Source organism: Carassius carassius, chromosome 45 (assembly GCF_963082965.1).
Source record: "Carassius carassius chromosome 45, fCarCar2.1, whole genome shotgun sequence".
NCBI classification, from domain to species: Eukaryota; Metazoa; Chordata; class Actinopteri; order Cypriniformes; family Cyprinidae; genus Carassius; species Carassius carassius.
The window spans coordinates 9,800,030-9,822,740 of NC_081799.1; the positions used below are offsets into that span (position 1 = coordinate 9,800,030).

Below are 22,711 nucleotides of genomic sequence, written 5' to 3' on the forward strand. Positions count from 1 at the left end.
ATCTATCTATCTATCTATATACATATATACAATACATATACACACACACACATATATATATATATATATATATATATATATATATATATATATATATATATATATATCATAAAATATTGAAATATTGACTTTTTAAATATGTCATGTATGGTTAAAACGTTTCAACAGCAACAAGCATCTATTTCAATTCATTCTGTGGAGTATGGTCTGGCTGATTCTTCCTAAATCATAAATCTTTCTGTCAGACAATAATTCCAGACATTAGAATGTAAAGTAATTGAACAATTTGGAACTAGAATCTTATTAATGGAATGTATTATATATATATATATATATATATATATATATATATATATATATATATATATAGTATTATAGTATAGTATATTATAAAAATAGTCAGTCAAACAGTCGTTGTTGGTGACCAGACCTTTAATGGTGATCTCTCTTGCTATTGTGTAATGATTAGCAGGGTGTCATTTACATTCATCAACAGTCTTGGTTGGTAGGGGGGTGTTCTGGCATTCTGCTAGTGTTTACTGCAGCAGGTTTGCCTTCGGGTCACCTTTATTATGACTGTAGAGAGGACCTGAGGGCGGGAGCGCGCAATCATCACGGTCTGTGATATTTCTTAGGGACGGATCAGCTCTGAGACTCTCTACTGCGGCGGCGAGCACAGCTTTCCTCTCACACAAAGACTCAAGACTCAGTCTTTTCTGGCTTTGCTTACCTCTGGTACCTCTGGTCGATAAGCTCCGCATGATTTAAACACCATTGTTCCAGTTATGCGTCCCAGAACAACTTTTGCCCTCATCTTCAGTCAGTTGCTTGCTGCGTAACGAGAATTCATTCATATTCCGTTTGAACGACGGATGGCGATCATGTTAATTGCTGTTGGATGTACACTGGTTTGCCGTGCTGTTGGATTAAACGGGGCACGCAGCACGTTCTAAAGTGTCTTGCGACATGGAGTCGGATCGATAATGATTTTAGTTGGGCTGTAATACTGCTCGGAATAAAGGTAAAAGTCTTGGTTGGAGTGGATCCTGAGAGACTGTGCAGTAACCGCGAGGACTAAACGCGAGTGGAATCAAAAGCGCGCGGCTGATATGGGTGAGTTCTTGTCATCCTGGGCTAAAGTTTATCCGTTAGTATAGATGAGGATTCATTCATTTTATATTTCAAATAGATGTTATATTATTTGCAGAGTGAAAACATTTAGTCGGTCCATTTGTGTAAAATGAAATAGGGCTATAACATGCGCTCTTAAATCTTAAAATCCAAAATTAGGAAACTACACATTTAGTTCTTCTGCATTTGTTAGACAGGTATTATTAATGGAAATATGAAAATCATCACAAACACAGGTATAGCGTCGCATGTCAAATAAATGTTGGATTTTCTGTCAAAAAAGATTGGCCTTTATTGTCATTTCATCGTTCAAATATGTGATGGGAAGTTCGATTTTCTTGAATCGGTTCTTTCGAACAAATCCTGCCAAAGAAGCTGTTCGAAAAACTGCTTTTACGTAAGCACGTGGTGTCTGACAGTGTGGTATAGCCTATTGCAACAAAAAGATAAATCTCTTTTTATGCACATATTGATTTTTATTACTGTTCTTCCGATTGTGTTTTTGTTAATATGTGTATTTATTTTTATATCTTGTCACAGTTTAACTTGCAGCAAAAAATACCCTAATATTATGTTTTATTCTACATTTTATTGTTAATTTGCATTAAACTGAAACAAAAATCTCCTATGAAAAAAGTTATAAGTCGTTCCAAACCCATAATAGCTTTGCTCGTCTTTGGAACACAATTTAAGATATTTTGGATGAAAACCGGGAGGCTTGTGACTGTCCTATTGACTTGCTAAGTAAATTACACTATCAAGGTCCAGAAAATTATGAAAAGCATCGTCAGAATAGTCCTTCTGCCATCAGTGGTTCAACAAGAAGACTTTTTTTTGTATACAAAGTAAACAAAAATAATGACTTTATTAATTACTTTAATAATGACAACAATTCGTCTCCTCCGCTTCACCTTATAGCACCATTTTAAAGCAAATGTGCTGAATGCAAACTACGTACGCTATTCTGTGTTAGCTGCGACACACGAATACGTTTTCTACATGTGTTTACACTTTGATTTAAAAGAAAACGCGGATGACACATAAGAGCATATGCTGCTTGCAGTTTCCAAAATGGCGCTACGGTGATGCGGAGAGGAAATAAAATGTTGAACAAAGTTTTTTTTTTTTTTTTTTCACGTACAAAAAGTATTCTCGTCGCTTTATCATTTTACAGTAGAACCACTGATGGCAGAAGGACTATTCTGATGATGTCTTTAATACTTTTATGGACCTTGACAGTGTAATTTACTTGGCAGTGAATGGGACAGTCACAAGCCTCCCGGTTTTCATCCAAAATAACTTAAATTATGTTCCGATATATAATAAATAACTTAAGTGTGATATCTTAGTGTGATGTCTTTAAAAATAATAATATTTCATGAATGTATATTTTAATGTAGATTTAGATATAGATTACCTGGCAAAACTATGTTTTCACACTACAGGGCAGAGCTGGGGCTAGTTGTCACACTTTATACACAAGTGATTATTTCTCAGGGTAAGTTTATTCTTTAAAAAGACAAGTTCTGAATAGTTGCTTTAGAGCCGGAGCCACAAAAAAATAAAAAAATAAAAATAAAAAAAACACCAACAACCAACCTTGAACATTTCCACTGTTATTGCCCAGAAAAAAACCCTGACACACTGTAAATACTCACTGACCTTTGCCAAACAGTAGCCTATACATTTATAACATAAAACACATCTTGCCTGATTTGACATTTATGAAAAATAACTTGTCCTGAGTTCCCAGTTCAGCCTTCTATATTTGAGTGCTTTGTTTATTGTAGTTGATCATTGTCTGAATCTATGTCAACGTGGTTTTATTTATACATATTTTGTTTACTTAATGAGATATAGACCTTTAAAGAACTTTCTTGTACTGTATGTCTATATGCATATTATATAAATTAAATTGTATTATGGCTTGTAATGCTTTTACAGTGAGATTAGCGACTCTTACAAGGTTCTTCATGTTTTAAACATTCTAATTCTCTATCTTATTCAGTATTTGATTCCAGAGTCCCAAACTATACTAACCAAGCTAACATGATTTCACATTTATTCCTGCTGAGTGAAGAGTAGCGATGGGCCATGGCGGGGTCGGGATGATGGATTGCACTTAGAAATTGCCAGTTGTCATGAAAATACTCGTCTACTTGAATCAGATCCATTCTTGAGGCCATTATGTTGATAACTAGCTCTACATACATACTTCAAAAGCCTACAGGGAAGGCTAATATTAACACTACAGTGCTTTATCACTTTACCATACTGAAAATGATTCTTTAATATGCCAGCCCATGCATTCTGTGTAGATCCAAGTATTTAAATCCAACTGTAGACTAAAGATCTCGTGTCAAACATAAGAAAAACCTTTAGGAATGTAAAGTGAATCGCATTTGTACTTTGCTCTCATTACACAGACAGACACTGTTCCTTTCATGGCTGGTATTTCTAGCTTGATTTGGTTTTCAATGAAGGCACAAATATTTTAATTTCACTTGGTTACATCATCATACTTATTTACCCTTTTAATACAATACCTTAAGCTAATATAAGTGAGAAAGGGTGTTAAAATTTGTGCAAGCCTTGCTAAACATAAAGGGACAGTTCACCCAATAATGAAAATTGTATACTCACCCACATGAAGTTCCAAACCTGTATGAATTACTTTCTTCCGTGGAACAAAAAAAAAAAAAAAAAAGATGCTTCATTAAAAATAATGTTGTCCATACAATCAAAGTCAATGGGGTCTTGTTGTTTAAGTCCCCAATGAATTTCACTATATGGACAAAAATAGTCAAAACAAGAAGAAAAGATGTCATGGAAGTTTGGAAAAATTACAGAATTTTCAATTTTGGTTGAATCATCCCTCACAACAAAGTGTACAGCTGCACAGTGAAGTTTCTCTTCTTAATATAGAAAGATTACTGGTCTCTGCATGCTTGCCTTTACAGTCCGGAGCTTCTTTGTAATCTTATCGGAGCATGTTTAAATTATTTGTGAATAGTCGCCAGCAAGCTTTTACCATTTTTCCTGAGCACCATTGTGAAGCCTGTGTAGAATTCAAATGTACAGTAGACCTATATATGTCTCATAGCATTGGATTAAGCTGATTTTTCAACCACAATTGTGCCGTAAATAGTGCTTTTAGTATAAATCACACTTTTGTTTGGCGCTCTACATCCTGACTGAGGCACAGATACAGCACTCTTCAATCTCACAATTAATGTGTGTTGAATAATGTGCCTTAAGTATGCAGGAGGTCCATAATTTCATTATTGCAGCTTTGGTTTGACCGGGTGAATTGTGTGCTTGAGCTGTAGTCTCATATGGATGGAATCCAGCATCCCAGCTCTGGAATTAGTTGAGAGTTGCTGTCTCTTGTTAAATACTGGATGTATCCCATCCTGCTGAGTGATCTCTTATTTAACCACCCTGAAATTTCATTATCCTAAAACTTTTTATGATCTTAAACACATTATGCAGGTGCTTAACATTGTTATAGAAGAGCCACTGTGTGCTCCTTCCAAATAAAATTGGAGTCTCTCTTACGATGTTGTTTTGGAATCTGTTCAGAAATACTTTGGGTGCAGAACATAAGCATTTTTGTCTTAAAGCATATCCTGCAGTGCTTCCCCTGCCATTACAAAAATATACTATTTTATTGGATTTTCTTTCTTCTTTTTTTTTTTTTAATTATATTGTCACTCACCCCTAAAACTACTTGTAGGACCAAAAGACTTATACCTCATATAGATTAAACATTCATTCATTCAGTTTCACAGCCTGTCTAGTCCCAGTACTCAAGAATCAGTGTAACGAAAGGATCATCACTGGACTTTGACTGTTTAGTCTTTCTATGTTTGTATATTTTTTATAATTAGAACCAAATCATGCTCAAGAGAGGGATCCTATAGAGAGGCAAACAACTTAATAAGGGCTCAAACCCATTATGCAGCAGCTGTGTGTCATATTTAATCATACTTATAATATGAGGGGAAGCTTTGTAAAGAAAATAACCATTATTTTACATTCCAATAATAGACATTTGCATTTCCTGTGGCCACTTTGGTTTCAGGTAAGTTATTAATATTGTATTTGCACTAAATCTGCTCAAAGTTTAGTGTAGAGAGATATAAGTGCAGATTTTCATTAAACATTTACCCAGTCTATCTATCATACAGCTGACGTGCCATTTAAAATTAGTGTTGATTTGACAGCAGAGTTTGATGCAAGCAGCAGGAAGTCGGCTATCGATTTTTTTCATTTTTTTTTTTTTATTTGAAGTATTAGTCTACTGAATATGATATAAATAGGCAAACGTATGCGTCAAAACCATTTGATTCCATTCAGTTACAAAAGTTCATGTTTAATCCAGGTTTTGCCATTATCTTGGCACTTTGGGTAATAGCCTTAGCTTCACCATGGCATTTATATTAATATCAGACTTGTCACAGTGCCAAAGAATACGACAGCTGACTCTGCTGTATGTGCCAGCGTCTTCCTAGCCTCTTGAATAGGAGCCTGCCACAGTTGTACAATGTTTTAAATGAGTGGCTTTTAAATGAACTAACCTTGGATGAGCTATGGCGCATGGACCTTCAAAGTATTTTAGTTCGCTGAGTAAAAAAGTGAAGTCTGGATCGATTTTTTTCTGCAGTATTACTCAGAGGTGGCAGACTCGTCACCACTGTCTGCCATAGATCTCTGATTCGTTCAACACCGAATGACATTTGCAGTCAAACACTACTGTGCCGCTGCATCTGTAAGTGGCTTGTTCGTTGTTCTCTTGATTTGAGTTGTATCAAAGACAGAGTCTAAGGTTTGGTTTAGGGGGGGTATTGCAAATATCTCCACTTGAGTGCCATTGATTGACTCTACCTTGGTAGATAAGGATTACATATAAGAGAGTCACTGCAATCAGCTGGCAGTGTGTTGGTTTGAATATCAAATGTCACGCGGGGCACAGTGGCTTGCTGGTTAGCACTGTTGTCTTACTGCAAGAAGGTCCCCGTGTCGAGCCCCGGCAGAGACAGGAGGCCTTTCTGTGTGGAGTTTGCATGTTCTCCCTGTGTCTGCGTGGGTTTATGCCGAGTGCTGCAGTTTCCTCCCACAGCCCAAAGACAGGCAGGTTAGGTTAACTGAACATTCTAAATGGTCCCTTGATGTGTGTGTAAAGACAAGACTTGTGTATGGATGAATATAGCTATAGATGCTGGATTGGCAAACAATATCTAATGTCAAAAGTGAAATATGAAAATCCTTGATACCAAATTGCTGCAAAATGTGAAATGGAGACGATTTTTGCATTGCAACATTAAACTCAGGCTAATGTAATCATCAAGATTGGTAAAAATGTAGTATCACAATATTAAATATATATACTGCCAGAAGTTTAAAATAGTTAAGAAGTTTTTATGCTTTTTAGTCTCTCTTATGCTCACCAAGGCTGCATTTATTCGACTTATTAATGGTAATAATTGTGAAAATGTAAAATAAATTCTTATTTAAATATATTTTAAAATGTCATTTATTTTCAGCATCCTTACTCCAGTTTTCAGTGTCACATGAACCTCTAGAAAAGATTCTAATAAGCACCAAAATAGTATATTAGAATGATTTCTGAAGGTACAATAATAAATGGTAATAATGTTTCACATTGTTAGATTTTTTTTTTTATCAAATAAATGCAGCCTTGGTGAAAATTATTTATTTATTTATTTATTTTTGCAATAAATTATTTATGATTATCTTGTTATTATTCATTAAAAGAATAGCCTATACCAGTCATCTGTCATGAATCAAACTACAATGCTGCTTGCAAGGATATCTCAGAAAAAAGACAAAGTCCTTCTTTTGTCTAGCAGTACAATGTCTTTTTTTATCTTATTGCATTTAATTCAGTCTGGCAACTCACATTTCACAGCTTATGTAATTTATGATTTCTTTTGCTGTGGAACTAGACAATCAGGAGAAATATGTTCTTTGCAGCCAGATGGTCTAGTAAGGGCACGTACGAGCCAAAGATAACAGGGCCATGCTTTCAAGCAAAACTCTGACCCCTTGGGTTAATAATGTCCATTACTGTAGGAAGCACACAAACAGGTAATTCCTACACTTTTTTATTTGTACTTACAGAGTTTTTCTTGAACTTTGAAGCTGGGTATTTTAGGACTACATTAGTATTGTTCTTCCTGCAGTATGTGGACATTAGGGCTGGGATAAACGATTATTTTTTAAACGATTAATCTAGCAATTATTTTTTCGATGCCTCGATTAATCTAACGATTAATTTTTCAGACCGATTCGATTTAGATTATCTCCCCATTAATTGACTACTAACAATTTATACATGTTGATTTACATATCTGAATGAAAAAAAAACGTGAATTCCTTAACATTGCAATATATGTTTATTGCTCTTAAAATTACAAAATAAAAAACTGACTAAGAATGCATTACTTTGCACTTGTATAGAGATAGCATTCAATAAAACCTTGAAGCCTTGAAAACACATAGCTTACTGAAACAAGCTTACTGAACACATAGGGCCTAGCTTACTGAAAACAAGTTCTTCTTTTCAGATATAAAATAACAACAACTTGATGTCTAGCACTCAATAAAAAAGTTCACCCAAAATACTAGTTTAGAGCAATTGAAAGAATACAGTAACCAATGTAAACTTTAGGGATTTAAGCTAATACAGAGAGTGCTTTTCCAAAAAATTAAAAATAAAAATTAACAGTGGGAGCCAGCAGCCTGTCATGGAGAAAAAAAAATCTCTGAATGCTCCACGTGAAACTTTGGCGTTCCGCCCTTTTTCTATCGTGTCTTATGATTTTGGTTAATATGCACGAGGGAGGGAGAGAAAGAGTGAGAGAGAGAGAGAGAGAGAGAGAGAGAGAGAGAGAGCGCTCGTGTAGTTTGAAGACTGTGAGTGCACGAGCGCGCCTGAAACTTGGGTGTTTTGCCCTTTTTCTATCGTGTTTAATGATTTTGATTAATATGCACGAGGGAGAGAGAGAGCAAGAAGCGCTCGTGTTGTTTGAAGACTGAGTGCGCGCGCATAGCCGGGACTCTCTCTCGTACGCGCCCTGTCAGGCGCAGCACAGTCATTCTATTCTACATCACTCACCGATCAAATAAGGCTTTGACAGCCACCAAAAAAAGATCAATGCAGAAAAACCCCTGGATTGGTTATATAAGGTTGGACAGAATGTTGATCCGGCCATCGCGTATATTCAGCGCACATAAGGTAAACGTTTTGCAGTGTTTTTTTAGAGAAATAAAAACAGGTCGACAAATCGATGCGCATAATTTGCGTCGACGTATTTTTTGCGTCGACGTCATCGATGACCTCGACGCGTTGTCCCAGCCCTAGTGGACATGTCAGTGTGTTTTTTAGGGAATCATTGTGAAGGTTAATCTGCTCTTGTTTGGCTTACATGGACACTCAAGGAAACGTGACCCAAACATAGTGTCACTTAGTGTCACAAATGTGTGTCCTTTTAGAGAGGGATATCATATGTGTAATGGACTACCAGTGAAGCATAGAATTGATAATAGATAACAAGTCATTTGGAAACACAGAGAAAAGGTCCTGGGTCCTTTTTTATCTCCTCAAAAAGCCTCAGAGGACAGTTAATATAGCTGGTGTGATGGCTTTCATTGTCATCCATATGTTTACTTGGAAAGTATACTGAGTCATGATAAACCACAATGAAATGCAATTATGGGATTCATTGCTCGGACACTGAATTGTTTTTTGTTTTTTTTTGTTTTTTAACCACTGTGAAGAAAATGAAACCTTAAAAAGACAGCACTGTTTGAAGATAAAATGACCGTGATCTCTGGGTTTTTTTTCTCCAGTCTTCCTCTGAAATTTTCTTAACAGCATCAGTAGGATTATAGTTTGGTAAAACTGATGACTCTGTGATTTGCTGTGTATGCTTGGATGGCCTCCGTCCTCCTTTTTTACTGTAGACAATGAGTTCATGGTACACACAGTGCAGATTTTCAACTGAATGCTTATACATTAAAACTTTGATCAATTTTTTCTTCTTTGTTCTGCATTTTGCTGTATTCTTTTTCCTGGCAAAGAAAACTCCTGTTGCACTTAAAACATGAGATGCAAAAGATGGTAATGAAATTGTCCATTTTGCATCATCTTTTCTGGCATGGATAACACAATATGAAACACATTTCAGACAGGAGAGGTAATAGCTTCAGAGTAATTAATTATGTTTGACGTAATGATTCAGCTCCAAATTGACTAATCAATTTCTATAGAACAGTATAAAATATGGTATTAAAGATATTACTGGACATTAGTCACATCTTAAAGTTGATTAGTGCATAGGTGATGATTACTTTAAAAAAAGCTTTAAAAATGGTCCCTAGTAAATTAATCCAAATGACTCCCTTGAGACTCCTTATGTAATTCTAGTGTAATTCAAAAGAGAGTGCCAAAGGCTAAATAACAGATTTATAGTGATTATAGAGCGGTGAGCTGTAGAACTTAACTAAATCGTGGTTGTTATGTTACTGAATAATATATGTGCAGATGTCATGACAGCTGGATGTGTATTGGTCGTTTTGAGATCTTTTTAGAATATGAGATCATAATAAGATCTATATGATCCTATACTCCTATAGAATATAAATATGTGATCTCATATTTTGAGACAGATGTCAGATGAATGCAATTCAGATGTATAAGAGGCTGAGCTGTGTGTGATAATCTTGACGGGGAGTGGGAAGGTTTTATTCATAATAATGAATTAATCTATTACCTCTCAGTTTGAAGAGACAGACAAACCGCAAATGCAAATTATGCCATCATCATTCCTGAAATAAATTGCAAAAAAACATTTTGTATTTCTGAAGAGAATAAAGATATATAAGTATATATATATATATATATATATATATATATATATATATATATATATAATGTATATACACTGATTGCTGTTAAATACTGATTGAGCTGCACAATAGGTAAAGTGACAGAATCTGTCACCATATGCAAATAATTTTAACTAAATACCTAATTCAGAAGAACCGGGTACAATTTTTTATGTTTTATTTTGTTCTCTCTCTTTTTTCATTTAATAAAATATTTATTTATTTGGTGAGTAGCCATCATGTACATACAATCAGCTTCTCACAAATCTGCAATACACTAAAACAGAAAATTGTCCTATCAATGTGCATTTTTATTAACTACTATTACCATTAAAGGGATAGTTCACCCAAAAAAAAAAAATTCTGCCATTATTTCTTAACCCTCATGCTGTTTCAAATACGTAAGACCTTCATTCATATTCATCACAAATAAAGATATTTTTAAAGAAATCTGAGAGCTTTCTGACCCTGCATAGACAGCAATGCACCTGGCATGTTCAAGGCCCAGAAAGGTAGTAATGGCATTGTTTAAACATCTTTTTTATTATTATCATTGTTTTATAAATATTGATAAAATACAATAGAAGGAAAAATGACAGCAGACATAATAGTAACAAAACGACAACAACAATAAAAATGGACAGATAGATAGCAACAGAGAGAGAGAGAGAGAGAGAGAGAGAGAGAGATAATATAGACACATTTGTTATGACATTGATTGATTAGAAATATTTCCAGTGGATTTGGTTAATGCAGAGAAGAGAGAGAGAGAGAGAGAGAGAGAGAGAAAGGATTAAAAAATGAAACAGAAGGATCACAAACAATGATTTATGGAATATAGTGTTTCAAAAAATATAAGAAGATTATTAAATATTAGTGATGATGATAGACAGGAGATACATTTCCTCACTTGAATATGTATATATAGTTAAAAAATAATTAATTATTGTTGCCATTGATGACGCATTGAAGTTCTCTAAAAAAAGAAAAAACAAACAAACAAATAATAAATAAATACATTTCAATAAATGTGGGGGGGGGGGTCTAAATAATTACAAAGCCATGGATGTTGAGATGAGAGAAAGAGAGAGAGAGAGAGAGAGAAGGGAGAGAGAGGAAAGTTAAATTAAAAATGGATTAAGGATAGAAAGAAAGGGAGGTGGAGTAAGTGGAATGATAAAGGAAGGGGGAGAGAAATATTGAGATACCGATGGTTTGTCAAACTGATGATGGAGAGAGATGGAGACAGGCATAGTTTAAATATCATTCAACTGTAATGTTTTGAATCTATGAGAATACCTTTTGTGAGCAAAGAAAACAAAAATAGCAACTTAATTCAACAATTACTATGGACAAAAACTATTTAAATATGTATTGTGTAAATTTGAATTATTGACAAGTGTCATTTAATAAAACTGAATATTGTGGCATTTAACATAGTTCCGAATTAATTTCTTTAAACTTGAATATTTAATATTTTAAATGTAATACAATTAAATTTTTAGTTTTATATACATGTATTTTTAAAAAGCATCTTTTGTTTTGAATTCTTAGACTGCAAATGTCCCGTTTTTAAAATACAGCTTCAAGTTTTCAAGATAAAAAGGAAATTCAGAACTTTAAATGTAATATTCTAAAATTCAACAAAGCATTTTGGCCAATTAGTAGTTTTCTGGCATGAGCGTGCGGTTCATGATCTACCTGATCATGAATCGTCCAGAAATAGCCTAATCTTAAACATTTATGGTTTATATTTATGTTAGGTTAGCGTTCTCAGCATGTGAAACATCTAAGCCAATAGTTCCAAACCTTTGTACTCCAAGCTCCCCCTCCTCTCCAATACTGCAAACATACTTTACAAAAATGTCACTGCAGATATTCTTGACAACTTAAAAGTACTAAAGCTCAATTATACAGTAACTTTACCAAAAAAAGCAAGTCAACCTGCCATACCAAACAAGACCACAGGGAGACGACAAAGGACTGCATAAACCACTATAAGGATCCATTCAGAATCAGTAAACATACCAAAACACTAATGAAAAATGAAAACATTCTGAATATGTGGAAACTCAGCGATTGTTCCTCTTGTCAGAACAAGCTATTTTGGAGTGTTTGATGCCCATATGTACATAAACACCACTGATCCTCACAAACTTCTCCAAAGCACACGAGCATCCATTCTAAAACAGTTGTTGTACACTATTTTTGACAACTACATGAATATACAGAAGTGTGTTCAATCACATTAGTTTATCTGTGTAACATGAGCGCACGGTTTGTTTGCACATCAATAAACACGGCTTCAGCTGCTCCCAAACACAGAATACGTCCAAGTTAGGTGGTGGTGTTATTTATTTATTTTTAATTGTAATTGGTCTAAGCGGTCTCTGGTGTTTGTTTTAAAGTACTTTTGGTGTGAGAGTGATTAGCATGCCACACAGGATGCAAGCAAAAGCAAAAAATACAGACGAGTCCATTGATTAATCAGTGATAGGCTATTGCCTACACTGGATGAGGCGCAGAGCAACACCAGGTCTATTCTGTACGCGATTACAAAGAACTTAACAGGACTACAGAAAGCGTGAACCCACTGTACAGCCTATATAAGTTTATGTCTATGATATTGAGTGGAAATAAATGGTCTATACTGTAATTTTGACTCCAAGTTACAGGTGTATCTAAATAATTATTCACGATGCCTTCAGCTCAAAACACAGTCTACAAACATCCTGTGGATTCCTATCACGGAATGAATGAAGCAGAAATAACAGAGTTACGTATTACGCTACACCATGTCTACAATGGAGGACGAGCGGTGCAGTGCGACACAACAAAAGACAGACATTATAATTAATATTGTCTACACTAAATGTGAAATTCCCAAAAGCGAACAGATTCCCCGTTCTATTTCTGACGAAGTACAAGCTCTTTGCAATGGCTGCTTTGTCGCTTCAAGCTTCAAAATACGCAGTGCCGCATCCAGTATAGGGAATATCACTGATTATAATGAATGCTCTACTGTCTACTTTGCTGTCACTCGCATCATGTAAGCTTTAGCAGGGTGGCATGCTAATCACTTTCACACCAAATGTACTTTAAAACAAACAACAGAGTGCTCAGACAAATGTTTCACATGCTGATTGCTAACCTAACATACAAATATAATTCATAAATGTTTAAGAATCACTTAGGCTATCTCTGGGTGATTCATGATCAGGTATATCTTGAACCACACATTCATGCCAGAAAACTACTAATTGGTCAAAATGCTTTGTTCTGTTTTTCTGAGATCATCTACTCTTCTATGTGGATGGCCTCTGACCTACTTTCTGTTAGATCTGAATTTCAACGTACTGAATTTTAGAATATTGAATTTAAAGTTCTGAGTTCCCTCTTCATCCTGAAAACTTGAAGCTGTATTTTAATAAAAACTGAAAAAAATTGTGGAAAAACTAAAAAAAAATTTTCCACAATGTATGCATTACACTACAGCATGGTAGTTGCATTGTTGTCTATGCAGGGTCAAAAACCTCTCTGATTTCATCAAAAAATCTTGATTTGTGACGAAGATGAATGAAGGTCTTTTGGGTTTGGAACAACATGAGAGTGAGTTAATGAATTTCTTTTTTTGGGTGAACTATCCCTTTAACAGTTCTGTGAATGACAGCATTTCAGTCCTGGGTGATATTTGACTTGAACTTGTTGTTTCACTTGAATGCTTATTAAATTTCACCAAGATTGCAGATGAGTCAAATAGAAGAGTATCAGACAGTTATGTCAAATTAGATAATGACCTCTTGACCTTAGAAAAATTTTATAGGTGTGGATGATAACAGCAATTTTATCATATGAGCCTCGACAGCTGAATATTTTGCTAAGTAAATTGGTCTTCTTGTTAAACATGATAAGCTGATGTTGTGCTCTCTCCCTCTGCAGGTTCTGTTATTTGTGACAAGAGATTAGCGGGCCTCTTCCTCCTTCAAGCCTCCTCCCTCCTGCTGTTCAGTTCAGGGGAAAGGATGTGCCCCTATAGCTGCCGTTGCGAGGGAAAAATTGTCCACTGTGAGTCAGCTGGCTTCCAAGACGTCCCAGAAAATATTTCAGTTAGTTGTCAAGGTCTATCCCTGCGTTACAATGACCTGCACACAATGCTTCCTTACCAGTTTGCCCATCTTAACCAGCTACTGTGGCTGTACCTGGACCACAATCAAATCATGTTTGTGGATAGTCGTGCTTTTCAAGGGGTGCGGCGATTGAAGGAATTGATCTTGAGCTCCAATAGAATTTCACAGCTTCATAATGTTACTTTTCACGGAGTACCTAACCTACGTAGTCTTGACCTCTCCTACAACAAGTTGCAGGAGCTGCAACCAGGCCAGTTTTTTGGTCTTCGAAAACTGCAGAATCTGCAGTTGCGCTCCAACGGGCTGACAACAATCCCTGTTCGGGCATTTCTAGAGTGCAGAAGCTTGGAATTTCTAGACTTGGGCTATAACCGGCTTCGGGTTCTTACTCGTACAGCATTCCTGGGTTTGTCTCGACTTATGGAGCTCCACCTGGAGCATAATCAGTTTTCACGAATAAACTTCTTTCTGTTTCCTCGCCTTGCTAACCTTCGTGCCCTGTATCTACAATGGAACCGTATTCGAGCTGTCAACCAAGGCCTTCCATGGAGCTGGTACACCTTGCAAAAGCTTGATATCTCTGGCAATGAGATACAGGTACTAGATCATGTAGTATTTCAATGCCTCCCCAATCTTCAGGTCCTCAATTTAGAGTCTAACAAACTGGCCAATGTGTCTCAGGAGGTTGTGGCTGCCTGGATTTCCCTAACAACCATTAGCCTTGCAGGCAACATGTGGGATTGTGGACCAGGCATCTGTCCTCTTGTTGTCTGGCTCAAGAATTTCAGAGGCACCAAGGACACTAGTATAATCTGCAGCAGTCCTAAGCACCTTCAAGGGGAGAAGGTTATGGAAGCTTCAAAGACCTACATTGACTGTGATGACTACGAAATTACTGCTCAATCACCTTTGTATCTGCAGACCTTTGATCCAAATTTTGACCTTACCCTTGAAATGACTGACTCGACAATGGCTCCTACAACACCGCCTCCACCCTTGCCTTCACCTGCCTCTGAGGCGCCATTTCCACCTCCCCATCCTCAACCACCTCAACGCCCCACCTTCCCCAGCCATACAAATCCAGATCCCAGAGACTCCCATCAATGGACACCCTCTTCATCTGACAGCTTATTAGTCACGCCAGCTCCTGAGCAAGACAACGTGTCATTTCACAAAGTGGTGATGGGTGGGGTGGCACTGTTCTTCTCAGTGTCCCTTGTCTTGTCTGTAATTTATCTCTCCTGGAAACGTTACCCTGGTGCCACCCGGCTTTTGCAGCAGAGTACAGTGGGCCGTAAGCGGAGGAAAAAGAGTCAGGAACCAGAACAGAACCTGAGCTCCCAGCTCCAGGAATATTACATGAGCTACAACCCTGCAGCCACACCAGAAGCCTTGGAGGTGCTGGGCAATGGGACAGGTACCTGTACCTGCACCATATCCGGCTCCCGGGAATGTGAGGTATGACATGTGAAAGCAGCCTAAAATCAAATCAGATCAAAACAAATGAACGACTCAGGAAATAGAGGTAATTCTTCACTGTGCATGGTGCAAATATCATTTAGAGCAAGGTTAAGCACCTTTGACTCCTAAGGTTCTTGAAATGTCTCATTTAGTCTACTTTCCTTGACTCCACTTTTTTAATTAATAGACACAATGTCTTGATATGCACTTATATGGGCATTTCTGGCTGATACCAATAATTATTTATATTTTGAAGCTGATAAATGTTATATTGGATGATATTAGCTAATGTTTGACATCTTACGTTCAAGATTCAGACATCTGCATGCATAAATTGATACCAAACAGTCACATTTATTGAGTGATACCAGTATGACCACAGAAACATTGTGCATCCCTAATGTTGTCATACAATGTAAACCCCTAAACCAGGAGTCAATGGTTTCTTTACCAAAAAGCACTGCCCTGCAGCACACATCTGCATCTTGGTTTTGGCCTCATTATTTCACTTGCGAAAGGCTTATTCATTTTGTTTTTCCTAATGATTATTATTAGTATGCTTTGTGTTTGGGACACTGCTATTCACTTGAGATGCAAAAGGGTTTCTGAAAACCTCTGATTTGATTATTATTATTATTATTTACTTGCAGACAGTCAAAATCCAGCATGTTGCATTGGGAATGGGTTTGCATCATCTAGCTTCTGAGAGTACAGCAGAAAGAACTTAAAAAAAAAGACATCTGCCGATAATTAAAATTGCAGCACAGGATAATGATGTATTGATTGTCACAACCCATTAGAGCATGCAAAATGCCTCCTACTTTACTCTCTAATGTCATGTGTTTAAAAAGCATCGTTCTCCATGTTTGGTTTTTATTCAGCTCTTTTGAAAGATTTTGAAGGCTGCATTTTAATTTGGGATATATTTAATGTGCAAAGCAATTACTGTTATCTTTTAATCATACTGGGATGACATAGGTTATGAAAGGGAGGGAAATAATACAATTTGTCACCAACGTTCATAGTATGAAGTGAACATGCTGTTATAAAACAGTCATGCAAAATCCCATGATGCGGATCTGCTTCAGTTCAGCCAGAAATAGTCTGTAAAAATCTGTAAAATCAAAATTTCCGTCTTGCCCTCTTTGATGTTGTAAAGAATGTCTCACCGCAAAGAGATGCATCTTATCAATGGACGTGGACAGGGCATGTTTGAACGGAAAAGGTTTATTTGCCCTTATAAGAGAATCTGTATATGGTAAGGAAGCCAAAATACTCAACTCAACTCAACTGAAGTAATCTACTTATTCAAATTAGCTAATAAAAGAAACCAAACATCAGTGAATGAGAAAAGCTATTAAACTCTGTAAATGTTTAGTTTGAGCAATGAAATCACTGAGTTGAATTAATTAGACACTGAACATCCATAACAGAACAAACAGTAAGCAGTGCTAATACAATACCACACAATACAAGTTTGCTTTTAACGGATGCTTCAGAATTTCTGTACAAGTTTTCAGTGTTATTTTTGAGATTCTCTGTAAAACACCACCTCCATAACAAGGTGGGTGGTTGCATGGCAGATTCATTTGCACCTTGTCAATGCACTTGGTGTTACCCTAAGAAGATATGTCTTGTTTTGAATTGTGAGAAAGCAAGAGAACACTTTATTGATCCCAAAAAAGAAATTCAGTTATTTCAGTAGCTATACTTTCTAAACATATTCATCTGAGAGAGTTGCACACCTTAGTGGCAGCAGAGAAGAAGGCACTCAGTGGAGCCCCATGATATGGAAGCTTTCAACCTTCAACCTCCACCTGTAGAAGAATGAGGTTTGGTCTTGGACTGAGGTACCCTTCTTGATTAAGACTTGTGGCACCTCCTGCCTATGTACTGCAACCTCTTCTTATATAAAGAGTTTGTTTTTGCATGTAGGCCTATTCCACCCCAATGTCTTCACCATTTATGGTGAAAGGGGTGAATGGAGTTCTTTTCCTCCCAAAGTCTCCTAACCGTTCCTTAGTCTAAGTCTTAGAAGAAGATTTTGAATAGAGGCAATGGATTCCCATGGAGCTATTCACAATGAATATGATCTATCGGCCACTGACAAACTAAAGTTTTTTTGTTTAGTTTTTTCCTTTGGTGGTGTTATTTATTTTTTTTCCTTGTCCAACATTGAAATGCATCAGCCATTCGGATGTCCTCTTACGGACGACTGCCGTGTACAAACAGAACCAAAACAACATAAAATCCAGGCCTGGTCCTCTCTCATCTTGAACTGTCATGACTCCTTATTTTACCCTTCCGGAGATCCACCATGGGACTAGAGACTGGTGAGTGGCGCAGGTGTCGCTCATTATGGTTTACCCATTAGCCCCCGCCCCACTCCTCACAAAGTCATTTTCACAGTGCAGAACCAGAGCCAGAACATTTCAGCCTTAATTTTCTTTTTTTTTTGATAAAAACCTCTTCTTCCACGCCTCATAGTCCAGTGCCTCCTGGCCCACATCACTTTGATCCAAACATACATTTATCCATTTATTAATAAAGAGTCTTTCTACAGAATAAAAGAAAACATGACCCAACCTGAATTATTTTGGCAAAATAAAAAAATATAATCGCTGCAGGGTAACCGGTGCATTAGAGCTACTATTAGCATCATAATACAGAAGACAATTTGTAAGATAAATACTATGCTTTTACTCAAAACTCACTTTAAACACACTATTGAGTGTTTGTAATATCTTCCGGTTGCGATCTAATGCAACTTTTGTGTTAAAATGTTATTAGTAGCCTTTCATAATCAGCTAATCACTACACCTGCTTAGTATTTATCTCATAAATATCCTTTATTTTAATGAAAATACCCCAAATTGCATGAAAATCGTATACAAATCATATACTATCATAATCATGTGTTTATTAGCTTATTAAGGGTTAGTTCCCCCCCAAATTAAAATTAGACTGTGTTTTACTCACCCTCAAGGCATCCTAGGTGTAAATTACTTTCTTCTTTCAGACGAATCCAGTCAGAGTTATATAAAAATTTGTCCTGGCTATTCCAAGCTCTGAGATAAGCTAGTATTGCAAGTTTGTTTATAGGAGCAAAGGAAGCAACATTTTCTTACTTTAGCAAAGGAAAACCAGTCTCCTCTTGGTTTATATCGATATAATGATGAGCTTGGAATAGCCAGGACAAATTTTAATATAACTTCGACTGGATAAGTCTGAAAGAAGAAAGTCATACACATCTAGGATGCCTTGAGGGTGAGTAAAACACAAGCTATTTCCATTTTTGGGTGAATTAACCCTTTAATTTTTCACATACCTTTCTCTGGGTTTGTTATATACGAAACAACGTAGAAGTTCAACATGGAAGAGAAGGGGGTTACAAACACATAATATGAGTGGCGTGAACAGCAAATAATCTTCATCTGAGTCATAACATCGATAGCGGAAGAGAAAACAGGCAGAAGCCGCTAATGCTCATCAGATCACAACATTAAAAGGAAAATGAACAGAAATTATGACTCTGTCTAAACAAATATGAGGTAAACTTGAAATAATATTTTTTTTTTTCAAGTGTGTAAATTTTTGGAATAAAAACCCTATAATGGATGTTGTCCAGTGCAGCTTGCATGCCTCTGTAATGTCAACAGCTTCTGTTAGCGCCTCATAATTTTCTATGCAGGGAAAACTGTGTTTTATTAAATAAAAATGAGAGCTGTCACAAGTTATTTTAGTCTGTAAAATATCACACTAAATCCAGCCTTGTTGTTTTATACTTAAACTCTTCTAAACTATACCAACTCAAAAAGTGGTAAACTTAAAGTCATGTTAGTCATGTAATGTAATGAGTAATGTTGCCAGTTATTGCTACAGTAGCAAACAAAAACAACCCCCCCCCCCTCAAAAAAAATAGCATTAACCAAAATAAATTCATTCAAGATAAAGAAATAACTAACCATGTAACTGTAACTTCCCACTTTAAGTTTCTGAAGCATCAAATTAAGTGGAAAAAAAAAGTCTAAAGACGCTCATAATAACTGGATTTGACAACGTAGCCATGATGTAGTTCTTTATTGCCTAAGTTTAGCTTTTTACTTCTACTGATGGTATTTAGGCATTAAAATTCATAAAAGTTTAACTAAATTTGTATTTTGTCTTTTTTTTTAGCTTACTTTGCCTTATGTTTAGTCTTAGTTTCGATTAATACAGCTTAATTTAACAAATACTTATATGCTGCTGAAAACTTACTTTTGAATGTTAACCTCACATATCCAGCTTCATATGTGTGGGTTTTTATATTCAGTAAGTTTGTTCAGTAGCTCTCGTAGTATGGAGTTCTACTTGAGAGGTGAAGAGCTTGGGTACGAGTACCTGGGATATTTCCAACAAGATAGAGCATTAAAAAGGCCTTTATTCATGCCTTCGAGTCGTGTGAGACACATATTATTAGGGATGCGTGCACTTAATTTGACGTCTTGTGGACTGTTCAACTGAAACACTCACTGAAATGATAAAGCTTGGAATAGCCAGGACAAATTTTAATACTCCAATTGGATTCGTCTGAAAGAAGAAAGTCATATACACCTAGGATGCCTCGAGGGTGAACTAACCCTTTAACTTTTAGGGACACTCTGGATATTTGAATTATGAACCACCGCAATACATAACTGAAGCAGCTTAAACGTACAGTATGGGATTTTTGGCCACCAGGGGCCACTCAATCAAAATAATAACATAAGACGTACATTGATGACGTCGGGAAAGAGCGTAGTCTCATGGGAGTTGTTGTTCATTGGAACACGCGCTCTGTCGCTCCCCACATTCCTCACTCATTTTAACTGAGGCCGGTGACACGCTGGATGCGTGGCGCAAGCGTCTCAGCTGTGTGGCGTGTCAGTTTTTAATTCGGCTCCCATGTTAATAGGTTAGAGCTTATAGACTGCTTGCATGAGACGCGTGTCTCAGGCGCAGCTCGAGCCGCGCGGAAGACACGTGCATGCTAGAAATAGAACCGACGCCTATTTTTCACGCGACACGCGCGCGTGTTGGAAGCGTTTCCAGGCAAAATATAATAGGAAAATATGTTTATATGTAATTTTGTACACAAATACATATTAATTCATGACATTTTGATGTTTGAAAGTCTATAGGTTGACATAAATTCAGATATAAATGTAATTTAAAAAATAAATAAATAATTAACTATTTTCAAATATTGCACCTGTCAAACATAGTCTATTTTGCCGTCAATACTGTTGACAGTGTCCTTTATCAGTAGGCTTTATATTTATGTTCAACATGAAGTATAGATATTGTTGTCATGAAGACAAGAGCCTGGTCTGTCAGCGGTCTCCCTCTATGTCACCTACAGCAGCAGCAGCGCGCCACGCTTCTGGCTATTTTGACAATCACGTATTTTCGAACGGAGAGATATATGAATTATCAGACCCCTATCAAATCAATATTCCATCTAGCTAGTAGTAATATATGTTAAAAAAAACACGGTTGCCTTTCGTTAATAATTATAATTACGTTTATACTATGATATCGAACAAGATAGTGAACTGCATTTGAAGCTACTTTATCCATCTAGATATAGAACAAATGTAGATTTACATTATACTCTACATGAGAGCTAGTCCGTCTGCGTTTTACACAAGACATCATCGTTTCACAAAATATACGGATAGATATAGTTAGCTGAATGGATGCATACCTGTTTATTAGAATGCAAGCATCTCTCTGTAGTTTCAGCTTGTCACGAAGCTCTCTCTATCTTGGAAATGCAACTCCAATATTTACCCGTGTCTTTTGCTTCTCTTGTCCCAAAACCTTCTCGGGTCATTTATTTCACCCGTACGTTTGCGCTTCACAGAACGTGCAGGCAAAGCATAATCATGATCCATAACTAAGTTATTGATTGAGGTATAAATACGAATATAAACAATATAAATATAAAATATAATAGTCTCGATCAAGGCTAGCTACTACTTTTTCTTCTTCGTCTCGTCTTTGCTTCTGTTCACCTTTGTATTTGGCGGTTCCGCAGGAAGTTAGATAAACTAGAGGGGTCAAAGTTTATATGACGCCATAGACGGGCGACAAAACTGAAATAAAGAAACATGCCGTGTCTTCTAATTAAACTATAATTTTCTCCGGATTTGAAAGTTCGTGGAAACTGTCGGGATAATGTAAGTACACAACTAAAAAATATATATAACATAGATATAGTGATATCTGCTATTTTTAAAGCAGAAAAATTACATATTGCGCCTTTAATAAAAACAGCAATGTATATAAGCCCATATCAATGTAACAAAAACGTGCCAGGGTCATGTTTTAAATCCATGTTTTAGTGCCACTTATTGGACTTTTCACTTTGAAACTGCTGTAAAACATGCAATAAGGTACGTATTTACAGTGTTGCAGAAATGCATTTAGTAGCACGTATGAGCCTTGGTTTAAAATGATATTTAAAATTTTTATTATAAAAATGTACTCCAGTAATATTTTTTACAACTATAAAAATTACTATTACTACCAGTGTTGGGGTAACAGAATACAAGTATGTGAGTTTGTAATCTGATTACCTTTTTCAAGTCACTAGTAAAGTAGTGCATTACTTTTTAATTTACAAGAAAATATTTGTTCAGAAAAGTAACGCTAGTTACTTTGTTTTCCCATTTATTAACTGACAAGTCTCCTGTCCCCAAATTGGGAGAAATTGGAAGTAGAGAGGCGTTGTGTGTGCACTGTGTGAACACGATGTAGTTCTAGACTAAATGTAAATGTGCATTAATTCATCCCACTCACAAAAAACTGATTTAGTATTCATCAAAGTTAATTAAAACAATGAAATGCAAACTCAGAATATGACGCAATATGCAATAATTAAATATGTTAAATAACTCAAATGTATCTCATCTCATTTTATTAACTAATGTCTTTGCTGCTGACCTTTGAGGATCCAGTTCAACCATACTAATAAGCAAAAATGACTTTAGATAAACTAACAATTGTGCTCCATTGTTTTTTATTGCTGAAGAGTGTTGAACCTTCTTCTTCTGTGT

The 22,711-nt window shown here is 36.2% G+C and overlaps 1 protein-coding gene across 2 annotated transcripts in view; it reads left to right on the forward strand.

The window, feature by feature from the left end:
* Positions 1 to 503: 503 nt before the first annotated feature.
* LOC132127597 (leucine-rich repeat transmembrane neuronal protein 4-like) overlaps positions 504 to 22,711 on the forward strand; it is a 38,338-nt gene continuing 16,130 nt past the window's right edge. Inside the window, exons 1-2 of one of the 2 annotated variants that reach the window (XR_009427554.1) lie at positions 504 to 1,113; positions 13,984 to 15,696. Coding sequence is in view for 1 of the 2 variants with exons in the window: in XM_059539531.1 (XP_059395514.1) it covers positions 1,110 to 1,113; positions 13,984 to 15,629 (1,650 nt within the window). In the remaining variant the exon portion in view is untranslated. The remainder of the gene's footprint in view (positions 1,114 to 13,983; positions 15,697 to 22,711) is intronic. The other variant, XM_059539531.1, reaches the window with a different exon arrangement.